Raw genomic sequence first — 27957 nt, forward strand, 5'->3', positions numbered from 1 at the left:
AGAAGGCAAGAAATAACTAAGATCTGAGCAGAACTGAAGGAAATAGAGACACAAAAAAACCCTTCAAAAAATCAATGAATCCAGGAGCTGGTTTTTTGAAAAGATCAACAAAACTGATAGACCGCTAGTAAGACTAATAAAGAAGAAAAGAGAGAAGAATCAAATAGACACAATAAAAAACGACAAAGGGGATATCACCACCGATCCCACAGAAACACAAACTACCACCAGAGAATACTATAAACACCTCTATGCAAATAAACTAGAAAATCTACAAGAAATGGATAAATTCCTGTTCACATACACTCTCCCAAGACTAAACCAGGAAGAAGTTGAATCTCTGAATAGACCAATAACAGGCTCTGAAATTGAGGCAATAATTAATAGCTTACTAACCAAAAAAAGTCCAGGACCAGATGGATTCACAGCCGAATTCTACCAGAGGTACAAGGAGCAGCTGTTACCATTCCTTCTGAAACTATTCCAATCAATAGAAAAAGAGGGAATCCTCCGTAACTCATTTTATGAGGCCAGCATCATCCTGATACCAAAGCCTGGCAGAGACACAACAAAAAAAGAGAATTTTAGACCAATATCCTTGATGAACATCGATGCAAAAATCCTCAATAAAATACTGGTGAACCGAATCCAGCAGCACATCAAAAAGCTTATCCACCATGATCAAGTGGGCTTCATCTCTGGGATGCAAGGCTGGTTCAACATACGCAAATCAATAAACATAATCCAGCATATAAGCAGAACCAATGACAAAAACCACATGATTATTTCAATAGATGCAGAAAAGGCCTTTGACAAAATTCAACAATGCTTCATGCTAAAAACGCTCAATAAATTAGGTATTGATGGGACGTATCTCAAAATAATAAGAGCTATCTATGACAAACCCACAGCCAACATCATACTGAATGGGCAAAAACTGGAAGCATTCCCTTTGAAAACTGGCACGAGACAGGGATGCCCTCTCTCACCACTCCTATTCAACATAGTGTTGGAAGTTCTGGCCAGGGCAATCAGGCAGGAGAAGGAAATAAAGGGTATTCAATTAGGAAAAGAGGAAGTCAAATTGTCCCTGTTTGCAGATGACATGACTGTATATCTAGAAAACTCCATTGTCTCAGCCCAAAATCTCCTTAAGCTGATAGGCAACTTCAGCAAAGTCTCAGGATACAAAATCAATGTGCAAAAATCACAAGCATTCTTATACACCAATAACAGACAAACAGAGAGCCAAATCATGAGTGAACTCTCATTCACAATTGCTTCAAAGAGAATGAAATACCTAGGAATCCAACTTACAAGGGAAGTGAAGGACCTCTTCAAGGAGAACTACATACCACTGCTCAACGAAATAAAAGAGGATACAAACAAATGGAAGAACATTCCATGCTCATAGGTAGGAAGACTCAATATCGTGAAAATGGCCATACTGCCCAAGGTAATTTAGAGATTCAATGCCATCCCCATCAAGCTACCAATGACTTTCTTCACAGAGTTGGAAAAAACTACTTTAAAGTTCATATGGAACCAAAAAAGAGCCCGCATTGCCAAGTCAATCCTAAGCCAAAAGAACAAAGCTGGAGGCATCACACTACCTGACTTCAAACTATACTACAAGGCTACAGTAACCAAAACAGCATGGTACTGGTACCAAAACAGAGATATAGACCAATGGAACAGAACAGAGCCCTCAGAAATAATGCCGAATATCTACAACTATCTGATCTTTGACAAACCTGACAAAAACAAGAAATGGGGAAAGGATTCCATATTTAACAAAGGGTGCTGGGAAATCTGGGTAGCCATATGTAGAAAGCTGAAACTGGATCCCTTCCTTACACCTCATACAAAAATTAATTCAAGATGGATTAAAGACTTACATGTTAGACCTAAAACCATAAAAACCCTAGAAGAAAACCTAGGCATTACCATTCAGGACATAGGCATGGGCAAGGACTTCATGTCTAAAACACCAAAAGCAATGGCAACAGAAGCCAAAATTGACAAATGGGATCTAATTAAACTAAAGAGCTTCTGCGCAGCAAAGGAAACTACCATCAGAGTGAACAGGCAACCTACAGAATGGGAGAAAATTTTTGCAATCTACTCATCTGACAAAGGCTAATATCCAGAATCTACAATGAACTCCAACAAATTTACAAGAAAAAAACAAACAACCCCATCAAAAAGTGGACAAAGGATATGAACAGACAGGTCTCAAAAGAAGACATTTACGCAGCCAAAAGACACATGAAAAATTGCTCATCATCACTGGCCATCAGAGAAATGCAAATCAAAACCACAATGAGATACCATCTCACACCAGTTAGAATGGCGATCATTAAAAAGTCAGGAAACAACAGGTGCTGGAGAGGATGTGGAGAAATAGGAACACTTCTACACTGTTGGTGGGACTGTAAACTAGTTGAACCATTGTGGAAGTCAGTGTGGCGATTCCTCAGGGATCTAGAACTAGAGTTACCATTTGACCCAGCCATCCCATTACTGGGTGTATACCCAAAGGATTATAAATCATGCTGCTATAAAGACACATGCACATGTATGTTTATTGCGGCACTATTCACAATAGCAAAGACTTGGAACCAAGCCAAATGTCCAACAATGACAGACTGGATTAAGAAAATGTGGTACATATACACCATGGAATACTATGCAGCCATAAAAAATGATGAATTCATGTCCTTTGTAGGGACATGGATGAAGCTGGAAACCATCATTCTCAGCAAACTATCACAAGGACAAAAAACCAAACGCCGCATGTTCTCACTCATAGATGGGAATTGAACAATGAGAACACATGGACACAGGAAGGGTAACAGCACACTCTGGGGACTGTTGTGGGGTGGGGGGAGGAGGGAGGGATAGCATTAGGAGATATACCTAATCCTAAATGACAAGTTAATGGGTGCAATACACCAACATGGCACATGTATACATATGTAACAAACCTGCACATTGTGCACATGTACCCTAAAACTTAAAGTGTAATAAAAAGAAATAGAATCTCATTGTGATTTTAATTGTTTACACATTTATCTAATAACTAGTAACTTTGAGCACTTTGTCCTGTGCTTATTGAACATTGATATATTTTCTTTTGTGAAATATCAGTACAAGTCTTTTCCTCATTTTATTTTTATTTTATTTATTTATTTATTTATTTTTTTATTACTATACTTTAAGTTTTAGGGTACATGTGCACAATGTGCAGGTTAGTTACATATGTATACATGTGCCATGTGTGCTGCACCCATTAACTCTCCATTTAGCATTAGGTATATCTCCTAATACTATCCCTCCCCCCTCCCCCCACCCCACAACAGTCCCCAGAGTGTGATGTTCCCCTTTCTGTGTCCATGTGTTCTCATTGTTCAATTCCCACCTATGAGTGAGAACATGCGGTGTTTGGTTTTTTGTCCTTGCGATAGTTTACTGAGAATGATGATTTCCAATTTCATCCATGTCCCTACAAAGGACATGAACTCATCATTTTTTATGGCTGCATAGTATTCCATGGTGTATATGTGCCACATTTTCTTAATCCAGTCTGTCATTGTTGGACATTCGGGTTGGTTCCAAGTCTTTGCTATTGTGAATAGTGCCGCAATAAACATACGTGTGCCTGTGTCTTTATAGCAGCATGATTTATAGTCCTTTGGGTATATACCCAGTAATGGGATGGCTGGGTCAAATGGTATTTCTAGTTCTTTTCCTCATTTTAAAAATTGGGCTATTTTATCTTTTTCATATGAACTTGTAAGAGTTATTTATGAAGTACAGATACAAGTCTTTCATCTGATGTGCAAATTATGAGTATTTTCATATGAACTTGTAAGAGTTATTTATGAAGTACAGATACAAGTCTTTCATCTGATGTGCAAATTATGAGTATTTTGTCTGGTCTGTGGCTTAGTCTATTCAAATTCTAATGATGTCTTTGAAGAAGAAAAGTTTCTAATTTTAATAAAGTCCACGCTATGATTTATTTTTCTTTCATGATTAGTGATTTTTGTATCCATTTAAAAAATATGTTCCTACTTCAGGTTTAAGATTTTCTGTTATGTAATACAATCCATTTTTAATTTATTTTTCTGTATAATGTGAGGTAGAGCTTTTTCATATAGAGTCAATTTTTCCATCATTATGTGTTGAAGGCAGTGTTTTTCACAATAAACTTATGCTGGCACTTTAATCAAACATCAATTTACTATATATTTTTGAGTCTACTTCTGGACTCTCTCTTCTTTGATCAACATGTCTGTCTTTATGCCCATACCACATTGTTTTCACTATGGTAGCTTTTATATTAAGTCTTAAGGTCAGGTTGTGTAAGTTCTCTGACTTTGTTCTTATTCTTTAACCATGTCTTGGGTATTCCCAGTACTTTAATTTGCCATGCAGATTTTAGATTTCCATAGAAGCTTTAGAAGCAGATTCTGCTGCTGGGAGAATAAGTTACACTGACCTCAGGACAAAAGATGTACATGAACTAAATAAAGGATGACAAATGCAGACCACAGCAATAAAGTCTGTGGAATTAGCATGTGAGAAATTACACAATGGCCTAAATTATTAGTCTTGAAGGGATGTTAATGATGTTTTAGTCATTTCACATGTGCTAACTGTTAAGACTGCTGGCTGTTTTTCACATGGCCACCAGCCCATTTCTTTTTCCTGTGTGTCTGCAGTCCACAGAGCTTCTTCTGGCTCTCTATGCTCCATCTCTTCTCAGCCCAGGAGTTCCCTTGGGACCTCCAAAGGGTGACTCAGGTCTCATCTTCTGATGAGATAAAAGAAATAAGACAGATATTCAGGGTAGAGATGTAAGAGCATGGTAAAAAGTAGACTGCTCCTGTTCAGATCTATATATAAAAGCTTTATTTTTTGAATCCCAAATTCCATCCCCTGGTCATCTGTACTGGTTCATTCAATAAATATTTCTGAGGCTGGGCATGGTGACTCAAGTCTGTAATTCCAGCACTTTGGGAGGTCAAGGTTGGTGGGTCTCTTGAGCCCAGATGTTTGAGATCAGTCTTGGCAATATGGTGAAACCCCGTCTCTACGAAAAATACAAAAATTAGCTGGGTGTGGTGATGTGTGCATGTAGTCCCAGCTACTCTGGAGGCTGAGGTGGGAGGATCACCTGAGCCTGGGAGGTGGAGGCTGCAGTGAGCCATGATCACACCACTGCACTCCAGCCTGGGTGACAGAGTAAGACCTTGCCTCAGAAATAATAATAATGATAATAAATAAATATTTCTGAGCACCTACTTGGTGCTCTTCCAGGCACATGAGCTATATCAATAGACAAAACTCACAAAAATAATCTTGCCTTCTGGAGGTCATATTCCAATGGATAAAACAGAAAATAATAAACATGATGCATAAGTAGAATGTTAGACAGTGATTAATGCCTTAGAAAAAGATTGAAGCAGGTTAAGGAGATGGGGATTGGGAGAGGAGACATTGCAATTCAAAATTGATTGGTCAGGAACTCAAACAAATACTTGGACACTAATAGCAGCATTATTCAAAATAGTCAATAGCTAGAAGCAACCCAGATGCCCATTAAGGGATGAATGGATAAACAAAGTGTGGTAGGTACACACAGTGGAATATTATTCAATCATTAGAAGCAGTAAAGTACGGACCCATGCTACAATATGAACAAAACTTGGAAAGATTATGCTAAGTGAAATAAGGCAGTCACAAAGGGCACTTATTATGTGACTCCATTTATAGGAAATATTCAGAATAGATAAACCTATAGAGTGGCTACGGGTTTGTGGTGGAAGAGGAAGAATGGGGACTTCATGTTAATGAGTATGGGGTTATACTTGGGGATGGTGAAAATGTTTTGAAACTAGATAGTTAGTGGTTGTACTACACTGCGAATGTACCAAATGTCACTAAATTGTGCACTTTAAAATAGTTAATTTTATGTTATGTAAATTTCAGCGCAATTTTTAAAAATCAGAAGCAAAAAAAGAATAGAAAATTGAGTAGTCAGGCTAAGTCTCACTGAGAATGTACAGTTTGAGTGCTCACTTGGAGGAGGTAAGTTAGCTCTTGGAGGAGGTGGGTAACAGGAAGAAGCTGTCCAGGCGGAAGTAACAATGTCTGCCTAGTGCCTTCAAGGAACAGCAATGAAGATACGGGGTTGGAGGGGAGGGGTCATAGAGGTGATTGGTGGTGTTCCATCATGTGGGACCTCCCAGCTTCTGTAAAGATGTTAGCTTTTCCTCTGGGTGAGGTGGAAGACTTTGGAGGCCCCCTTGATTTGACCTAGGTTCTAACAGAATCTCCAGAGTATCTGTTTTAGGAATATACTTAAGAGGGTACAAGTGGAAGCAGGGACAGCAATTTAGAAGCAGCTTATTAAAATCCAAGTGAGAGACCATGGTGGCTTGGACAAGGATGGTGGCATCGAGAATGGAGAGATGCAATTGCAGGTAGGATGTCCTTTGAAGATGAAACCATAAGTTGTCCTGATGGATTGCATGTCCAATATGTGAGGAAGAGAAGAGTCAATAATAAATGGAGTCTTGGTCTGAGCCAACATTCAGCATGGAGTTGTCATCATTGCAATTAGAAGACAATGGGAGATGCTGACTTTTCTTTGGGGCAAGGGAGGAAAGGAGGCTGGAGGAGATCAGAAGTTCTGTTCTGGAGACATGAAGCTTTTGTGAATTCCACTTGTTCTTTGAATATATGATGGTTTCTTCTGTTTTTGTTTGTTTGTTTTGTTGTCAGTTAGATTCTAAGGTACATGTATTTGTTTGTTACAAAGGTACATTGCATTACTGGTGGGAATTGGTCTTACCCAAATTGTGAATATTGTACCCAGTAGGTAATTTTTCATTCATCACCCCCTACCCTCCCTACTTTTGGAGTCCCCATTGTCTATTATTTCCATATTTATGTCCATGCGTACCCATGGTTTAGCTCCCACATATGAGTAAGAACATATGGTATTTGATTTTCTGTTTCTTAACTGGTTCACTTAAGATAATGGTCTCCAGCTCCATCCATGTAGCAAAGGACATAATCTCATTCTTTTTATGGCTGAATAGTAATCTGTGGTGCATAGGTACAATATTTTATCTAGTTAACCATTGATGGACACTTAAGTTGGTTCCATGACTTTCCTACTGTGAACAGTGCTGCAGTGAACATACTAGTAGAGGTGGAGAGGTGTCTTTTTTATACAATAATTTCTTTTCTTTAGAAAAGTAGTGAGATTTCTGGGTTGAATGGTAGTTTTACTTTTGGTTCATTGAGAAATCTTCGTACTGTTTTCCATAGAGATTGAACTAATTGACATTCCCAGCAACAATGTATAAGCATTCCCTTTTCTCCACATCCATGCCAACATCTGCTATTTTTTGAGTTTTTAATAATAGCCATTCAGACAGGTCTTCTGGTTTTTGGAGGGGAGGATTGGGTGAAGCAAGAAGGAATTTGGAGGGTAGGAGTAGAGGCTTGAGTGGGCCTACAGTTTGGAGTGTGGGCAAGAAGGATCCCAGAGACAAGCACTTTGCCCACGGCGACACAGCTAATGGAGCTGGGGGGCCCAGCACATTCTCCAGAGGCCCCGGCTAGGCCATCTAGGGCCATGCTTGTTCTGCCCCATCCACTGCAAGTCCTGCAAACATTTTCATCAATAAAAAAATAAATAAAAAAAAACAGAATAAAAATGATACCCGGATGTCCTCTAATGAAATGAGGGGAAAAAAAAATCCATCCCTGGCTTATTGTGAGAGTCACTGAATGAGAGCCTGACTCACTGAAATTCATACAAGATTAATGTAACCAAGTTCCCTGTCTTTTGACACCGGTTTACAGTAAGAGCAGGCCACACGTGGCCAGCTGTGGAGTGTGTTGGGACATTTACATTTTACATTTCAGTGTGATGTCTGCTAAGTCAAATGAAGAAGTCTTGAAAGATATCTTCTAAGTTCAGAAGTATTTGAGTGTCACATTCCATATGCCAGCAGTTAGTTGTTGCCCTCAAAACATAAGGTTTCGTTTGTTCTTTTGTTTTTTGTTTTTTTAGTGGATATGTCAGTGAAGTAGATTATAAATAGGCACATACGGGATTTCAAAACTGTAACAAAATTAAGAAAAAGCTGGTTCAGTGAGGTTAGATGCTATGAGATTAATCTGAAAAGGGAGACTAGTTATGAGAAGTCTTTAAAAAGTGGATGTTTGCCAGAGAAACAAACAGACACTGGAAGATTTCTGATTAAGTTGGCAGAAATTTATGGGTGCTTAAAATGCCTTGCTTTATTCATGTATTAGAAGCCCTTGCCTTTTTGCAGTTTGTCTTAAGCTGCTATAAACTACTCTGTTATGTTAGATGGTGCCTGAATAGTGAGAAGCCAAAATAATTTAGTTCTTTTCAAAGAAGAAATTATAGACTAGCTTATTTTAATAACCCAGTCCAAATTATAAAAAGAAAACCTTTACCACCCTAATCTCTGGTATAGAGAATGTTCTCTTTTTTAGTTGACATTGGGGGGAAAAAAAGCTTGACTTTGACGTTCAGCAAGTCTGGTTTCAACCGCAGCCACAACTGGGTGAACTTTGTCAAATTACTTAAACAGTCTTATCCTTGGGTTTTTATTTGTATCTATAAAATTTGAGTGATGTTAATGATAAGTACCACAGAGTATTGCGCTTTGAATGAAAGGTCTTAATTGTCAAATGAACAACTGAATTATTTTACAGGAAGAGTTCAACTTTAATAAATACTCCTGCAGAATTTCATCATTATGATGTTAAAGTTGACGGAAGCTTTATTTTTTAAACTGAGAAACTAATGCTTACGTGGCCTGGTTTAAGAATGAATGAATGCTCCAACTTAATACATGTTTTAAAAAGATGTTTGGGGATACCAAATGTAAAACAATTCTGACTTTGTGTTATTTTATTGAACAAACCCTATTCAGCACTTGGGGAATCGCAGGCAGCGTTGCAGACTCGCTGGCTCCTGGCTGTGATCTCACACCCAAACTGCAATAATATCCTGATAAAACAGACTTCCACAAGTAGGTCAAGAATAATAACGTGCAGACCTAATTCCTCTAATTTACGGCGAACATCTGTGGTCAATCTCCCCGCGGTCAAAGGACTGTGTATCTCTTCCTCTCAGAGCCACTCCACAGGCCAAAAGGCTGACTAAACCCCTGACAGATAAGAGATTCAAGAGTGGTCCCAGCCCCCATGGGGAGCAAAGACGCTGGCTCAAAAAATGTACTGAGAACTCTTCCTTTTGCAGCTCCTCCTTTCTTAACCTTCCACAAGCAGTGGCAGTTGGATTCTGTGATTAGTTTATTCTTTAGAGCCAGCCTTCTTGAGTTCAAATTCTGACTTCACCCCTTAATGTGAAGTGACATGGGCAAGTTGCTTAATCTTTCTGTGCCTCAGTGTCCTTGTCTGTAAAATGGGCATCATAATAATAGCGCCTGCCTCATTCGGTGAGTGTGAGAATGAAGGAATTAATACATGTAAATCACTTAGACTGTGTCTGGCATAGAGGACATTCTAAAGAAAGATTAGCTATTATCATTATATTATTATATTGGTCTGGAATTAGTTCCTGAATCCTTCTGATATGTGATGATTTGTAAACGTAGGTTGAGTTTACTCATGATAGGGTCATCAAAACTATGCATAGCTAAAATCAAATTTTGCTTTTCAAGTTTGTTTTACCTGGAGCCCTAGAGTTCAGGGTTATGGTTTCCTTTGTCACTCCCCTTGAGGGAAGCTTCTTAGTCACAGCCTCCTTCTCTTTCTCTGCACTCTAGAAAAACTCCTTTTTTTTTTTTTCTTCATCCAGGCAGAGAGGCCTACTAAGACTTAAATCCAAGGAGCTGAAATCTGTTTTGGGATGGGGTGGAGTCACATTCTGGACCCTAGACAAAGAATTTCTAAGTTCCAGAAAGTGCTGCTTACTTCGCATTGCCTCTCCCCCACCTTTGCTTTTGAAACTCCTGGCACCAACGCTGCCAAGGCTGGCGGAGCTTTCCTGAGTGGTGTCTGCCAAATGAGGAGTCAAGGAATATCTGGAAAGGCAGCCTCCAGGCCCCCGATGTCAAGATCATTTAGAACTGAAAGTGTCCTAATATCGGGGCACAGGCAATAAGCATTAGTTATTAATCAGCCTGAGAAGCTGATGCTAAAATAGGAGGAAATGATTCAATTATTTCCTCTCAAGGGATTACTCAATGTTGTTTTATGTTTAAATATTTATTTGTCAACATCAAGAATTCTTAGTACATGATGCACCAGCATTTTTGAACAAGTCATAGATTTGGCCACAAATCAAATTTCAGGATGGGAGGAGTGTCTCCCCTTTAAAATAGAAGAGAGTGAGTAGTCTATGAGGAGGGACCTACAAAGACTGGAAACTATTCTTAGCTCCGTCACTGACTCCAAGTTCATCCCCTCTGTCTTTCAGTTTGGGTAAGCATCAATTAGTTATCTAAAATTTGTAATAAGAAAAGCCTTCATAACTCATGATTGTGTTTATCCTTATGTTAGTAAATTTCTATGTTGGTTCTATTCTTCCCCTTATATTTTAAGAAAAGAAGTAAGAAAGGAAATGATTATTTTTCTGAAAGAAAAAATAAATGTATTTATTATTATTCATAGACCTTCAGCTACTCTTAGAAAGCCTTTGGTGACTTGTGGGAACAAGCTGAGTCAGGAACAAAAGTTTGAGGGTTTGGGGTTGAGAATAGGACAATTACTTGGCTAATGCTTTAGTCTAGTTCTGACTTTGCTACTCCTTAGTTGCTTTGTGATGACTACTTGCACATGTGTCTGTTTGTGAGTTATTTTTGTGAGCATGCTGCCACCAGCCTGTGTGGATGTCTGTGGTTTCACATGATACAATGTATTTTCTAAAGTCTACTGAATTTCATGTTTTTTTTTTTTTCAAAAATAGAAACTCATATTCTTTCCTTCTTAATTGAGTTTCTTTCAGGACATTCTCATGAGACTGGTAAAATATAACTGCGAAGTAGCATGATAATTGTGAAATAGCATGATCATTGTGAGAGCTATGTGACCCAAAACTTCCATAGGACTAAGTGCAATGCTGCATATCTGAAACCTGCTGTTATATCTCTTTGCACTTAATAAATATGTGTTGACTGATTCATTCTCCTGGGTGGTGCTGAGAAAGTAAAAGTCATGGCTGATAAAAATTCTGTTTATGGCTTTGTCTAATTTATTTTTCAGTTGAGATATAGGCTACTCTTCCCAACTCAGTCTTGAAGAGTATCACCAACTGCCTCATGTGTGGTGACCTTCACTGTCGTATGCCAGTGACTCATCTGGAGTAATCTCAACAACCAGTTACCAATACTTGCTCTTGATTGATAAGCAGAATGGGGCTTTGGATCTTAGCAATTCTCACAATTCTCATGTATTCCACAGCAGCGAAGTTTAGTAAGTATTGCCTTTTAACTATAATTTAAATTTTTATAAATTAAATAATTTCAAGAACATTCACCTTGTTTTAAGCAGCTTGCTTCCAGTTGTTCCAGTTGAATTGTAAACTGAAAAGTGTATTGCTTTTGTACAATCATTCTTCATTACAAATCTATCAGAAGAAATTCTTTGTAATGAATATATCATCAGTTTGGCTTTACATATTCAAATGCAGCAGAATTTAATGTGGTGCCTGCACATGGGAAGTGTTGTAGATGTTTATTGACTGACAGATAGTTTGTTTAGATAGATATGGCTGCTTTTCCACTGGATAACTGTGGGGGATTTAGCTCCAAATTAATTCATTAACATTTCATAAGAGATCTTAATCAGTTACTTATTCTTTTCCAAGGTATTACAGTATATAACCGGCTTCTAAATTTAATCCTAGAAGAAAATATTGAGAGTATAGGAATTATGATCTTTTCATTTGATCATTTCAGGATTGTCTTTATATCTTTTATTTGCAGGTAAACAATCATGGGGCCTGGAAAATGAGGCTTTAATTGTAAGATGTCCTAGACATGGAAAACCTAGTTACACAGTGGATTGGTATTACTCACAAACAAACAAAAATATTCCCACCCAGGAAAGAAATCGTGTGTTTGCCTCAGGCCAACTTCTTAAGTTTCTACCAGCTGAAGTTGCTGATTCTGGTATTTATACCTGTATTGTCAGAAGGTATTATGCAGAAAGCTCCCATCTTTCACCCTGCTCCCCTTTCTTGAATGGTTGATTGCCTGAGCTGCCCTTGCTTTCATTCCTTCCCTAGTCTTTTCTGGAACAGTTAAATTTATAAAGTGATTTGAATAAAAGTGATTTGGATAAACTTCTAGGAATACTATCAGGTTGACGTCTAGCTCATTCTGAGCTATTTGGATTTACAATTGCAGGGATTAATTTGTAGCTGACTTAGAGAAAAACCTAGCTTTCCTAGTGACCAAGATAACTGAGAGCAATTGCTTACGTTTGGCTGGAATTAAGAACAAACTAGCACAGAAAATAGTAATCTGGATGTTTTCCATCTCAGGGGGCCTCTAGTAGGTGAAAAGGGGCTTTTAACCTTCAAGTTAAGCCACAGAAGGCTGATGAGATTGTGTGCCTAAAAATTAATTACTCTTGTTCACAAATTGTTAAATGTTTTGACTTTGTGACTGTATTTGGCACACACAAAATGTCAAATGAATTACATCAAAAAGCAGGATGTATTAGTTAAGGGCCTAGGTCTGAGGCTACACAAGTGTCAAATTCATGCTCTTTCACTAGTTAACTGTGCGATGCCAGTAAGTTACTTCTCTGCCCTTCAGTTTCCTTCTCTGTAAAATGCATATAATGTAATAATATAATTCATCTCAAAGCATTATTGTGAAAATAAACTAAGGTAATGTGTGAAAAGTGCTCATCATTGTCACTGGTACAGAGTAAACTCTGAATAAATAGTAATTATCTTTATTACACTGGGATTACAGCATTACAGCAGATGTAGTGTATGAATAAATGGTGAAGAAGTCATTGTTAGGGCTACTATGGGGGCTATGTTTTTAGCTCAAATGTAACAAAAAAGTATTTAAACTCTAGATTTTAATGTTTATTTTTAAATAAGAAAATAATCATTATGTATATTGATGGTTTTTAAGAAGAAAAGCAATATTAAGTAAAGGCTGAATTTAGGTTAAGTTATTTCACAATGCTAAGTGACTCTTTTAATTGTCTGACTTATTTTAACAGTCCCACATTCAATAAGACTGGATATGCAAATGTCACCATATATAAAAAACAACTAGATTGTAATGTTCCAGCTTATTTGATGTATTCAACAGTATCTGGATCAGAAAAAAATTCCAAAATTTATTGTCCTACCATTGACCTCTACAATTGGACAGCACCTCTTGAGTGGTTTAAGGTAAGAAGAAATTTGGAAGGAAATAGATGAAAATTATACAATTAAAATAGACACAAGTGGCCAGGCACAGTGGCTCACGCCTGTAATCCCAGCACTTTGGGAGGCCAAGGCAGGCAGATCACTTGAGGCCAGGAGTTCGAGACCAGCCTGGCCAACATGAGGAAACCCCATCTCTACTAAAAATATAAAAATCAGCTTGGTGTGGTGGCACACACCTGTAATCCCAGCTGCTTGGGAGGCTGAGGTATGAAAATCACTTGAACCTAGAAGGCAGAGGTTACAGTGAGCCCAGGTTGCACACTCACTCCAGCTTAGGCAACAAAGATTCTGCCAATAGATAAATAAATAAAAGTGAAGAATTACTGAAAAGGAAATGGAATTTCTTATTTCAGAATTGTCAGGCTCTTCAAGGATCAAGGTACAGGGCGCACAAGTCATTTTTGGTCATTGATAATGTGATGACTGAGGACGCAGGTGATTACACCTGTAAATTTATACACAATGAAAATGGAGCCAATTATAGTGTGACGGCGACCAGGTCCTTCACAGTCAAGGGTAAGCTACTGACATTAATGGGATAGAATACTACGGGAAAGAAGTCGAAGTGGGAACAGTTGTGCCCTTCTGGTTGGGTTTCTTGCACTTCACCCTCCTCCCTCTACTTCCTCCTGCTCCATCTTATCTTATACATTCTGAACTATGACGCAAAGAGATTTTCTGAACACACTATCAAGATTTAAGAAATTTCAGGGGGAAATTACGTTGCTAATTTAAAGCCACATCTATTCTTTATTCTTTTTGTGTGACTTAATTTTCCAAAGAGAAAGCAATCTGAATGCTAACTTAACTTACTTTTTTTGAATGGCAATACAACTATTTGGAGAGCAAAACCAGCTTCTTTTTTTTTTTTTTTTTCTAGTTTGGTGTCAGAGTTTCTGCAAATTAAAAAAGAAGAACTTAATTTTTAGTAATACTCATTGGATTCAAAGTTTAATGAGAGGCTTTGTGATGGTATACTATGGTGTACATAAATGTTGTTGAGTGGTTTTTAATCTTTGTTTGCAATACTTTCAACATCATCAGTGGCCTCGAGTAGGTCACTTCATTCTAAAAATGTGTTTTCCAAGTTATTTTAAATTTTATAAAACCTTATTTAAGGGAAAGACTTCACAATCATAGCTTATCAATCTACAAAGGATTGGGGTCTCCTTAGCACAAGTTGATCTACAGACATAGATGAAATAGCCTCTTTACGTATGACAGTTTTTTCAGGGCAAAGCAATACTGGAGACAAATTTTTGGAGTTTTTCAACACTCCACCGCTGTAAAATAAGCATCACCAGACCACATTCCTATCAGTGCCTCTTTCTGTTTAATATCAACCCTTACAGTGGTCCTTAATCACACTGTCCTTAAATAAATGAGCATGAAGGGATGGAGGATTGCAGCAGCGCTCCACAAGAACTGCCCGTCTTTCAGCCTTAGTGGTCACAGGAGTCAGAATTCCGTACGGGGAAGATTTCACTGAGGATGGGCTACCCTAGTGGAGAACTGCGAGCAAATCTGTGGACTCATCCATTTATTATTTTTATGGGTCTTTTGAAATCTTCCCTGTAGTCTTATTCTTATTCTGTAGAAGTAGTTTTCTAACAACTACTAGGTCATGTAATTAGTTTCATGGGTTGGACCTGCATTTGTTTAAGTGATATCAAAGAGAATAAAGATATTAAAGAGCATCATAGGTAATAAAAGAAAGTTTTATTTAAGTGCTTTTCTGTTTTTGTGTGTGTGTGTGTGTGTGTGTATGTGTGTGTGTGTGTGTGTGTTTGTCATTATGGGTTATTGTCAGAACTTGAAAAACATTGCTATGAAATAGAATAGAAACATGAAAATACAAGCTTTATATTGACTAGCATTCAATGCTCTCCTAATATTTATATTTCTTTTTGTCTTTAAGATGAGCAAGGCTTTTCTCTGTTTCCAGTAATCAGAGCCCCTGCACACAATGAAACAAAGGAAGTGGAAATTGGTAAGAAAATTTATCAGAATGCTGTAAATATTGCCTGGAAAAATCCTTCCATATGACCCCTGTTCTGAATTCCCTTAGCAGGGGTCAGGCAATTAGCATAAGGAACCTTGAGGAGTAAGTGAGGTGACATCTCTGGAAGCACCTGCCCCAAGCATTTGCTAATATTGGGAACAGGGACACAGCAATTGCAGTGTTTACATTTGTTTGTTGCACTTTGTAATTCATGGTGCTTTCATGTATGCATCTAATTTCATCTTCATCTCTATCCCAGAGCTTGGGATGGAGACCTGCAGAGTGTTCATTCTGGGCAATGGTAGCCAGATCCGGTAAAACATGTTTATCTTCAAAGTAGCTTATGGAGAGATGAAGAGAGTTCTGTAGAAAGATGTGGAAGAGAGCAGTCGGAAAGAAACTCTAATTTCTAGTAGAGGGCAATCATTTTACTAGAAACCCTTTATAATGTGGGGTTGGTGAAGCCAGAATCATTGGCCTTGTTAGTTTCCCATGCAGATGAGAGCATAGTGGGAGCTGAGCTTCAAACCCAGCTGGGTGAATGAACATAATGGAAGCAGGGAGGAGGCAAGAGAGGACATAGAAAGAGGAAGGTGCTAGAGATGAGGGAGGGAGGTCCTGGTGGGGTGCATACTAAGTGTTCAGTAAGATTTTTTTTTTACATTAAATGGGATAAAATGCCAGTCGCAGAAGTTAATTTTATTGGTGAATGTCCTTACTCCCCACTAGGAAAAAACGCAAACCTAACTTGCTCTGCTTGTTTTGGAAAAGGCGCTCAGTTCTTGGCTGCCATCCTGTGGCAGCTTAATGGAACAAAAATTACAGACTTTGGTGAACCAAGAATTCAACAAGAGGAAGGGCAAAATCAAAGGTATTTTTATATTGAAGAGAACCATCCTCTTCCCCTTGCACATGGTTTGCACCTGCAAAGTAGACATTAAAAGTAACAGGTTGCTTTCTTAGTTTCAGCAATGGGCTGGCTTGTCTAGACATGGTTTTAAGAATAGCTGATGTGAAGGAAGAGGATTTATTGCTGCAGTACGACTGTCTGGCCCTGAATTTGCATGGCTTGAGAAGGCACACCGTAAGACTAAGTAGGAAAAATCCAAGTAAGGAATGTTTCTGAGACTTTGGTCACCTGAACTTTCTGTAGCAAGTGTAAGCAGAAGGGAGCGTGGTTCCGAGAGATCCATCAAGACAATGGGAATGGCCTGTGCCGTAAAATGTGCTTCTCTTCTTCGGGATGCTGTTTGCTATCCAGTCTTTGTAGACTGTTCCTGTTTGCTGGGAGCTTCTCTGCTGCTTATATTCCTCCTCCTCCCCCACTTCCTCCTATCCTTGGTTTGTCTAGAACACTCAGCTGCTTCTTTGGTCATCCTTGTTTTCTAACTTTATGAACTCCCTCTGTCTCACTGTATGTGAAAGAAAATGCACCAGCAACAGTAAACTGAATGTGTTCTTTTGTGCTTTTTTATCACTTGTATTACATGTTGTAAGCATGGTCCCTTCTATACCTTTTTCTGGTCATAATGAACACTCATTTTGTTAGCGAGGATGGTAAAGTGAACAAAAAGGGAAGTATCTAACTACTGCCATTTCAGTGAGAAAATCCTAGGTGCCACTTTATAATAAGATATTTGTTAGGCCATTCTTGCATTGATATAAAGAAATACCTGAGACTGGGTGATTTATATGAAAAGAGGTTTAATTGGCTCACGGTTCTGCAGGCTGTACAGGAATCATGGCGGCATCTACTTCTGGGAACACCTCAGGAGCTTTACTCATGGCAGAAGGCAAAGCAAAGGCAGGCACTTCAAATAGTAAAAGCATGAGCGAGAGAGAGCTTAAACAGCCAGATCTCATGAGAAGTCACTCACTATTGCAAGGACAGCATCAAGGGGCTGGTGCTAAACCATTCATGATGAACTTACCCCCATAATCCAATCACCTCCCACCAGTCTCCACCTCGAATACTGGGGATTACCATTCGACATGAGATTTGGGCAGGAACACAGACCCAAATCATATCACACACATTATCATTGTTAAACTTTATAAAGTATTTAAGGTACGTGGAACACATGGGGAGTCTGGTAGCTCAGCCCATTTCTTTATTGCATCTGTTATTCACCATGCAATTCAGGTACCACCTATTCCAGGGAGCCTTTCTTGGCCCTCAGTTTGCAGCATACACACTTTCCAAGTACTCTTGTAGCATCCTTTTTGTATCATAGCACTGGTCACATTGCCTTACCTAAATCTGTTTGACGGTCTGCTCAACATGACTGCAAGCTCCATGAGGGCAAGGACATCATCTCGTCCATCTTTGGGTCCTTAGTGCAATAACTGGCAGCTAGCCAGTGCTCAGTTAAATATTTGTTGACTGAATAAACGAATGCACAACCAAATTATTGATACCACATGTTTTTTGTGTACATTTCTACTTCTGTAGCTATAAGTCTTAATTATACAACAAAATACTATTTTTATATTTATGTTTGGTAAATTCAATAACTTTCCTCATCATTTGGAAAGTCAAATTGTTTATTGCTTCCCTACAGTTTTTTCTGAATCTAGCAGGATTTTAATGATATCATTATAATTTGACACAATAAAAGGACAACATGAAACTGATGAATCTTTACTGGATTAATTTCAGACGCTATATAATCTTTGAAAATGTAACATTCTTTTTTATATATAAATAATTGGTGGCATCAAAAATAGCCAAAGCAGGGTGGAGAGAGTGATCCCTCCTGGGTGCAGGCAAGAAGGGGATATGTTGTCTACAGAGTTTTCAAAACAGTGATAAAGCTGTCTACAAGTCATTGTGCTTTTTATCATCACTATGCCCAGACAATGTGAAACATCAGAGATGAAGTGCTCCTCCCACAGAGGTGGACTGATCCTTCTCCCCACTCCCTTGGCGTGTCTCTGAATGCAATGTTGTCTTGGAAAATAGCTTTCCAAGCGTTTCACTCCTGAGCACTCATCAGTTTCCTCACTTGTTCTTTGCATATCCAGGCAAAGACATCCTGTTTGCTATATGAAGCGTTGTATCCCGTATAAAAGGAAGGACATAGAGAAATATATTTTTACACTCATCACTCCTCAGGGGCTGTACAACCATGTGTAAATTGTTTAATGTGCTTGTCAAATAGCCAAAGAAAGTGTTAAACCTTGAGTTCCCACCCATGTATGTGGTATGGTCCAGATTCATCCAGATACACACAGAGAGGCACAACAGGAGGAGAAAGGATAGGGGTGTGGGGACAGCGGGCCCCCAATATGGTGTAATCGTGGCAGGTCTCTGCCTGAAGTGGTATGTGGGGTTTTTCTTGTTTTAATTTTGACTTTAACCCCTGATTTGTAAGTTTTTCATAAAATAAACAGAATCATAACTCATGTAGATGGCTATAAGTGTTGTAGTGTTCTGTGGGTCTCTGTTGTCTGCCAGTGATAAGTGTGGCACCCCAGGAAGGCTGTGGACCCCATCAAGGTGCTATGTGAGGGCCATGCTTGGGATGGTGGTGGGCCCAGTGGACCCTGCAGCCATCCATCCAGCCTGCCCACCCACACTGCCTTTGTGTCCTCCTGCTTTGCTATGTTATCATTGATCAATGTCTCTGATTACCTATATGTTGGAATCGTCTTCGTGTTACAGGTGTTTAATGATTTTGCTCCTTCTAGCTTATTTGTATTTCACCTGTTTTTCTTTAAATCGACATGGTTACACTCTGTTTCAGCAACTGTATAAATTAAACACAAATTATTACTACTGCTATTGAGTTGTCATGATGAATTCTTTATTTCTGAAATTATAGCATTTTTTGAATTTAAGAGAACAAAAACTTAAAAGGCCTGTGTCTCCATTTTATTAACTATTACTAAATACATATTTGATGCTCATAATAATAATAATACACATTTATTCATTATTTCCTATGTACAAGGACTCATCTACTTATTTTACATTTAACTTTCTCATTTATTTTCTCAATACTTCAAAGTAAAAGACAAAGAAAGTTGAATAACTTGCCAAATACCACAGTTATGGAGCAATGATTCAAACACAGCCAGAATTTTCCTATCTATATGTATATACAGAAAGCAATGTTTCATCATCACATACCTGAATTACTTATACTTTTATAAAATAATTCACACTTACGAAGACTTCCTTTGATGTCTTGGATGAACTTCTTTCCTCTACTTGGAAGCGTCCAGCCAATGGCATGGTTGCTTCCCAGCAATCCCCATAGGAAGTACACATTCCTCTGTGCATCCAGCTGGGGTTTTTAGAGATAGTGACCTGGAAAGGAATCCTGTTGAAACGATTTACTTATGGAGTTTTCATTATTAACCTGATGACAGTAAGCTCTTTGTCAATTTTCACTTTTCCCCCCCAATTTTGTGTCATATCACCTTGATAATTCTTGATTTCATACTGCTGGTCACTGAGAGAACTGATAAACTATTAGAGGTTGTGGAGGAATTCGTGAATATGGGCGAGTGATTTTTCTACCTTAAAACTGGGAGCCCATGCATGGAGACTTAAGATGGAAAAGAACCATATCAGCAAATCCCATTTGAGATTCTTCTCACATTCATCAGTGCATATGCATGTTGCATCTGCATTTTGTGAAGCAAGGAGCACTATGAAAAAGTTCAGCGTTGGCTGAGTAATGTTCACCATGAGAGAAGTATGGGCTATGAATAGGACCTAGAACTTAGTAATTTGACTTTTGAATTCTTTATCAGAGATGCTTTAGCCACTTAGGTGACTCTTGCTTCTTCTTCTGTCTCCTACACTGCCAAGCCCTTAGAGGCAACAAGTCTCTCAGACCTGTTGATGCCTTCTCCTTAATGCCCTGACAGCACCTTGTCCGTTCCTTTCTCATTTTTGCATGAGTTACAACCCTCTGCATCTTGCAACCCAAGTACCACACTCCATTCTTCTCTGAGTGCCCATAGTTTCTTTCCACAGAAACAAACTTCCTGCTACCATCAGATTAATCTCATGGGAAAACCACTCAAGTCTCCAGTGCTCCTGTGACCTTCAGAATAAGGCAATCTGCCTTAGTTGGGGTTTCAAGTCTGGACAGAACCTGGCCCTACCAAACTTTCTAATCATATCTTCTACCAATTCCCCAAACTGGGTTATTCCAATTCCTCAGAAAACACACTTCCTCTCTGCACTTAGGCTGATGGTATTCTCTCTGCCCAGGTGGGCATTTCCTTTTTTGCATCTCCCTGTATCCTATTCATCTTTCAGAGGCCTCCTCCTCCTCCAGGAAGTCTCCCTTTCCCAGTCCTGCATGGAGCAAGCTCTCCTTCTAAACTCCTCTGCCAGCAAAAATCATGCTTTTGCTTCCCATCTTAGTTAAGTTGACAAGTGTCTCTCTGCCTCTTTTGCCTTTGAGAATTCCCTATAATGCTTAGCCTGATGTGTTGTAGAGGCTCAATAAATGTGAATGTCCTGGTACTTAAAGCAGCCATGAAAATTCCCAGTGGGTATATCTTATGTGAAATTCTTGTACTCCCAAGGGAAGCCAGCATCCATTTATCTGTTTATTATATCTTGTTTCAGTAGTAATAATAATCTTTTTCTTTCTTTTGAATAGTTGATCATCATAGCACCTACTGCATAATTGCAGTATGTAGTGTATTATTAATGCTAATCAATATCCTGGTTATCATCCTAAAAATGTTCTGGATTGAGGCTACTCTGCTCTGGAGAGACATAGCTAAACCTTACAAGACTAGGAATGGTAAGTGGCAAATACCAAGTTTTTCTCCCAAAGAAAAAGTCCCATAATAACTGTTGGTTACTTGTCTATTAATCTTTCAATAGCTAGGCTGCTAAACCCAGATTCCATTTTGCTTGCTAATCTGTTATCAGTGAGTTGTGTTTTTGGATTTTCTTAGAGGCCATTTTCCATCCTGCTATGTAAATCCTCATAGTCCTGAGATTCATCTCAACAGTTCACTTTTCTTCCCCCATATGATTGCTATTCCTACTGAGTTCCCAATAACAGAATCTGCCCCAAGCCCAGAAAGGTGTAAATTTCATAATGTATTGGTAAGACATTATGAAGTTAAACACAGTAGCAAAATTGTTCCTGTTTTCCAGATGTGAGCAGGTTAGAAAGTTCCATCGGAATGCATGTGTGTTCTACCTGAAACCCTGATCTGTAAAGTCTAACCCAGGCACACAAGCATGTGCATGAAAGGAGTCAGTTCTGCCTGCTAGATGCAAACCTCATGCTTTTGTTTGGAGTCAGATACATGTTGCATTTTTCAAACAGTTGACTGAAGTAGGAGCTCATTGTTTGATTTGTGGAAAATTCAGATCCCTTAAAAAATTCTATGCCCTTGCTATTATTAGCTTTAAATTTTTTCACTTTCCCAGGGGAGTATGGGGAAACCAAAGATGAAACCAAAGTCTATTCAGCACAGAAGGCCCCTTTATTCATAGATTATTAATCAAAATTGATGAGATGGACAGGCTCTTGTCCACTTTTTTGTTATTTAGTCTATGACAGTAAAAAGGAGAAATGCTTTGGGATGAAGACTGTTATTTCCTGATCATGTTTTGTGGCAGCGGTTTGCCGTCAACATCTCTTGAGTCTAGAATATTTTGGAGGATGACATACATTCACCAACAGCTATAAAACTTGGAGAGGAATGTCTTCGAAGAGTCCAGTGAGAATTTTTAAAATCAAGTAAGAAGTTGTACTTCTTGTTTCATTTTCAGATGGAAAGCTCTATGATGCTTATGTTATCTACCCACGGAACTACAAATCCAGTACAGATGGGGCCAGTCATGTAGAGTACTTTGTTCACCAGATTCTGCCTGATGTTCTTGAAAATAAATGTGGCTATACCTTATGCATTTATGGGAGAGATATGCTACCTGGAGAAGGTAAAGCTATTGACATACATTAGGGACAGAAATTCATGCTTATTAAAGGCTGTGAACTAGGTGGCCTTATCCCTGCATTGCATAAGGAATTGCATTTACTACCTCAGGCCTTAAGACCAGAACTTTAAATATTTATCCAGAAGCAGACACTTATCCTTCAATCGTCCCTCTCCCATCATTGTCCCGGTGATGAGATCTTCACAGTAATGTTGGTGGTGTGAATTCAGAGTTAGAAGTCCTTTGCTTCAAGGACTTAGCAAACCATCATCCCTACTTTATTTCCTTGGTCCCCCACCAGGATAACTCTGCCACTTCTTAATTCTGTCCATAAGATTTGAAAGAGGACTTAAAAATTGACGAATTTTGTTCTGGTAGCCATAGGCACTAGCTGAAATACCTTAAAAGGACTCAGAGAGTCTTCATGACTTTCTTTATGTTGGTGAAACATGTGCAAATTTATATTCTCACCAGAACAAAAAGAACTATAGCTTCTGTTCCTTAATATTCCTACCGAATTTTATATACTTTTGACAGTTTTATCACAACTCCTGTGATTGCAGTAGTTATTTTTCCCTTCCCTTCATACATTTATGTCCAGTACCTATGGACCCCCCTTGTGAACTCTTCTCTAATTTCTCACAGACCAGGAAGGGTTTGGAATATAATTGGGGCTCAACTATCAAGGGCCTAAGCATAATAAAGTAAATGTTCAGTTTTACATTTTAAACTTATTTTACTAAGAAGAGGAATTCACATGCTTATAGATGTAAAGGTATGAACAACAGGTGAATTTGGTTTACCCAGGAATATCTGGGAATGCTAATAGCCTCAATAACGGCTCAAGAGACTTGTGAAAGATACAATTTAGGAGAATCTAATGCATTTCTTCTCTCGAGGCTCCCTTCTTCCCCAATTTTCCCACTGGCCACCCATGCAGGTAGAAGTAATGAGTAATGCTCTCAAACACTCTTTTCATATTACAAATGTACTCAAGAACCTGCAGGGACTCCTGTTGTTTGTGAGCTCAACAATGTGCCACATCTGGCCACAAGCTCTTCACTTCTTCTTTCTCAGTCCATCCACCTAATTTCTAGTTACACTTCTCCCCAGCCAAATCCAGATGCTAGTTCTCTCACACTCAAGCTTGTGCTGCCTTCAATGTGTGACAACATACTAATCTGGAACAGTTTTCTACTTCCCTCTGTCAATGCATGTCCTCTGACCTTTCCTCAACCAAAATAAATGAAACCCAACAACACCAAACTTCACTCTTCGCTTAGGAAAGTTCATGACTGACTAAGGTACTGTCTATAGTCTCATGCTACTTATCTTGCATTTGCCCCATCAAAATCCTCTCTGCACCACCACTCCACCCAGTGGCCCTGGGTGGCTGATCATCATGGAATCCATTAAACCCTTGTCCTCTGCTCCAGGCTGGGTTTGGCCAATGGGAGGCTAATGGCAGGAGGTCAGAGGGTGGTCATGTACCTGCCCCTCCAGGTGGGGCTTCTGGAGCAGCTGTGCTCCTCCCTCTGGGAGCACCTCTTCTCAGCTGGCCTGCCTCATGCATCTGCAATCCCTCAGACACCTGTCTGTGAGAATATCTTGGGTTGTTTTATTCACGGTTGTGTTTTCTCCTGTTGCAGTGAGGACTGGGTATTTCATGTTCTTTCTAAGTCCACCTAGAGCTAATTGGAATCATCATGGAGTCTATGCTGTATAAACACCAAATGGGAAAGGGGATCTATTGTTCCTTAAGATTTTTCTAGTTTGGATCAAATCAGTTTCTACAACAGACATTAATGGGGGGTGAAGTAAAGTCAGGACTTACTTTCCTAGAGACTTTGGTCAATTTTGAGTGGCAGAGCTTCCTGAGTTTGTGCTTTTTAATATGTGAGTTAAAATTTTAAGCCATTGAAAAACATATAAGCAAATATTCTAAGAAGATAATATGTATCTAATGAACCAGAATTCTAAGTCTCTAATGCAACAATAGACTAAATATCTTTACATTCCCATTTACTCGGAAGGACTCTGTTTTAGTTAAGACTAAGCTATCTGGGAAATAAAAAGAGGACATTGGGGCTGATAGTCTCACAAATGAAAGGAACACGAAGAACAAAACGGGTTCTCTATCCATGTATATTTCCACTTCTCTGAATAAGTGACTTGATTGATGTCAGAGAATCTCACAGCAGATTATAATAATAAGACTTTTAAATGTTCAGGATGTTTATGTTTAAAGCATTAGACTGATAGGAAATCTGATCTATTTCTTGTATGACTAGATGTAGTCACTGCAGTGGAAACCAGCATAAGAAACAGCAGGCGGCACATTTTCATCCTGACCCCGCAGATCATGCACAGCAAGGAGTTTGCCTATGAGCAGGAGGTTGCCCTGCACTGTGCCCTCATCCAGAATGACGCCAAGGTGATACTTATTGAGATGGAGGCTCTGAGCGAGCTGGACATGCTGCAGGCTGAGGCGCTTCAGGACTCCCTCCGGCATCTTATGAAAGTACAGGGGACCATCAAGTGGAGGGAGGACCACACTGCCAATAAACAGTCCCTGAATTCCAAATTCTGGAAGCACGTGAGGTACCAAATGCCTGTGCCAAGCAAAATTCCCAGAAAGGCCTCTAGTTTGACTCCCTTGGCTGCCCAGAAGCAATAGTGCCTGCTGTGATGTGCAAAGGCATCTGAGTTTGAAGCTCTCCTGACTTCTCCTAGCTGGCTCATGCCCCTGCACTGAAGTGTGAGGAGTAGGAATGTCAAAGGGATTCAGGCCTCAGCTTTCATCTGGTAACTTTGCTTCCATTTCCCTGATTCTGGGTGGATGCAAAATGCCCAGAAATTTTTCTCCTCAATCTTCCCCCATCCTGCAGTCACCATTTCCTTCCCTTTTCCCTTCTGCTTGCCTCTCTTCACTGTGGTGTGGGATGTTTTAACTACTCTCTTTTCCTCTCTCTCTGTCTTGCTTTGTTTGTTTCTCCTCATTCTTTGTCAATAATCTGAATAGCAAACTAATCATTTGATGGTAGATTTTCATGTCATCTTGAAGAACATTCTGATTCCCTCAGGCAGAATGTCAGTTGTAAATCTTGTTCCCAACATGCCAGATTTTCTTTATTTTATATATATATATATATTATATATATAAATATTATATACAATATTTATATATAATATATATTATATATAATGTATAAAAATATTATATATAATATATTATATATTATATATAATATATTATATATAAAATATATTATGTATATAATATATATATTTATATATATATATTTGATACAGAGTCTCTCTCTGTTGCCCAGGCTGGAGCGCAGTGGCTGATCTCAGCCCACTGCAGTCCCAGTCTCCTGCGTTCAAGCGATTCTCCTGCCTCAGCCTCCCAAGAAGCTGGGACTACAGGTGCATGCTACCTTTTTTACTCCCGGCTAATTTTTGGGTTTTTTTTTTTTTGGATTTTTAGTAGAGATGGGGCTTCATAATGTTGGTCAGGCTGGTCTTGAACTCCTGATCTCAAATGATCCACCTGCCTCGGCCTCCCAAAGTGCTGGGATTACAGGCACGAGCCACTGCGCCTGGCCTATTATATTTTATTTGAGTGGATGCTCAGTCTCATCATCTCAATATTGTTAATTTTGTTGGAATACCTTATCCCCATTGCCATTATGCTCAAGCTTTTTTTCAGTTCTAAAATTCCTTTCATATACTTTTATTCTATTTAGAAATATTATTTTCTCCCTATAAAAGTGATAGAAGGAGATTATGGAAGAGAATAAAATATAAAAGAAGAAAATAATAAGAATCACTCATAAATCCATCATCTTAAGATTTAAATTTTCTTCTTTAAAAAAAAAAATTTATGGCTGGGTGTGGTGGCTCACGCCTGTAATCCCAGCACTTTGGGAGGCCAAGGCGAGTGAATCGCTGGATGTCAGGAGTTGAGACCAGCCTGGCCAACATGGTGAAACCCTTTCTCTACTAAAAAATACAAAAATTAGCCTGGCATGGTGACACATGCCTGTAATCCCAGCTACTTGGGAGGCCAAGATAGGAGAATCGCTTGAACTCGGGAGGCGGAGGTTGCAGTGAGCTTAGATCATGCCACTGCACTATAGCCTCAGTGACAGAGTGAGAGCCATCTCAAAAACAAACAAACAAACAAAAATTTGTTTTTACACATATCATTTTTATAGCTGAGATGATACCATGTGGAGTTTTGCAAACATCATAATAAAAACATGTGGAATGTCACTGAAACATTTTAAAACATTTAAAAATATTCATAGTGTTCCATCTCCCAGTTGTACTACAGGGATGCAACTTAAATATCCTGATAAATAATTCTGCAACAATCCTATCAGTATATCATATATGTCCTGCTTTTAAAATGTCTTTTAAATTTGAGACCATTTTGTTGTAACATTTCTATAAAGGTAGCAGGGCATTTTGACAAAACCGTTCTGGCAAAATGGAGTTAATTACAGTCAGGGCCACTTTAGTCAGAGCACTGAAGGGAAGCACACACCCTTGGGGGTTGCAGGACTGGATCCAGAGCTACCGCGAGTGTCCCCTCAGATAGGAATCCTGTTGATGCTTCAAATTTTTTAAGTGGATAGAGAGCTTATCTCAGTTGAACTGCTTAATAATGTATATGATTCTGTATTTCACTGGCAAAAGAAAACTGAACTCTGGACTGTTGACAGAGAACATCATCTTGAACTCATTGTCATTCAATACCTTTCTGAATCCGTACTAAGAGAAATCATATCTCTAGAAGATTCCTTATGGTTACTCATTTGTCTAGGTACCTATACCTTTAATTTGTACCCCCAGATTGGGTTGCCAGATAAAATGCAGGAAACCTGTATTAAAATATCAGGACACCTGTTGAGATTGAATTCAGGCAATGAACTTTCATCTGAAGACCTAAAATTCAGTTTTGGCTGGGGATCTTGTAGTTTTATTTGCTAAATCTGGCTCCTTTACTTCTGTAGATTACCATTTGGTTTTGTTGAGTTACTAAAATATTGGTCAATGAAAAGGGTATTGTATGGCTAACTGGTTGATACCATAGTATTTGGAATCCACAAGCCATCCTCTGTAGGTCTACCAGCTGTGTGATCTTCAGCAAAGTACTTAACTTCTCCAAAGCTTAGTTTCCTTAGGTAAAATAACTATAATAATATAAAACACTTTGGATTTCTGTGCTAATCAAATGTTTAAAAAATATTTGGGCCAGAGTAAGAATTCAATAAATGGCAATAGTTGTTATTACAAAACTTCACTGTATTTCTTTTCATGTTAACTATATTCTCTGACTTCTGTCAGTGAGGACCACTAAAGAATAAATTCTCCCCAGTCTCACCCTCAGGAATAGATGTGTCCTTATCCTTGATTCTTCATCCACCTAGAATGACAAGTGTGGTTTTGATTTATGGACCCAGGAAATTTTGGAATTGGTTTGTTTTCCTCTTTACATTAGCTACTTGAAAGCACAGAGCTAAATTTGGGATTTTTCTACATCAG

General features: G+C 38.8%; 1 protein-coding gene across 3 annotated transcripts in view; it reads left to right on the top strand.

Moving 5' to 3' along the window:
• IL1RL1 (interleukin 1 receptor like 1) overlaps positions 1-25468 on the top strand; it is a 41136-nt gene extending 15668 nt beyond the window's left edge. Inside the window, exons 1-11 of one of the 3 annotated variants that reach the window (XM_054546676.2) lie at positions 10337-10506; positions 11287-11496; positions 12009-12219; positions 13267-13441; positions 13834-13996; positions 15399-15470; positions 16212-16353; positions 16446-16591; positions 21107-21253; positions 22240-22407; positions 24696-25468. In XM_054546676.2, coding sequence (XP_054402651.1) covers positions 11436-11496; positions 12009-12219; positions 13267-13441; positions 13834-13996; positions 15399-15470; positions 16212-16353; positions 16446-16591; positions 21107-21253; positions 22240-22407; positions 24696-25081 — 1671 coding nt within the window. In that variant the 5' untranslated portion in view covers positions 10337-10506; positions 11287-11435 and the 3' untranslated portion in view covers positions 25082-25468. 3 annotated transcript variants of the gene reach the window in all.
• Positions 25469-27957: the final 2489 nt, after the last annotated feature.

The sequence above is a fragment of the Pongo abelii genome, chromosome 12 (assembly GCF_028885655.2).
Source record: "Pongo abelii isolate AG06213 chromosome 12, NHGRI_mPonAbe1-v2.0_pri, whole genome shotgun sequence".
NCBI lineage: Eukaryota > Metazoa > Chordata > Mammalia > Primates > Hominidae > Pongo > Pongo abelii.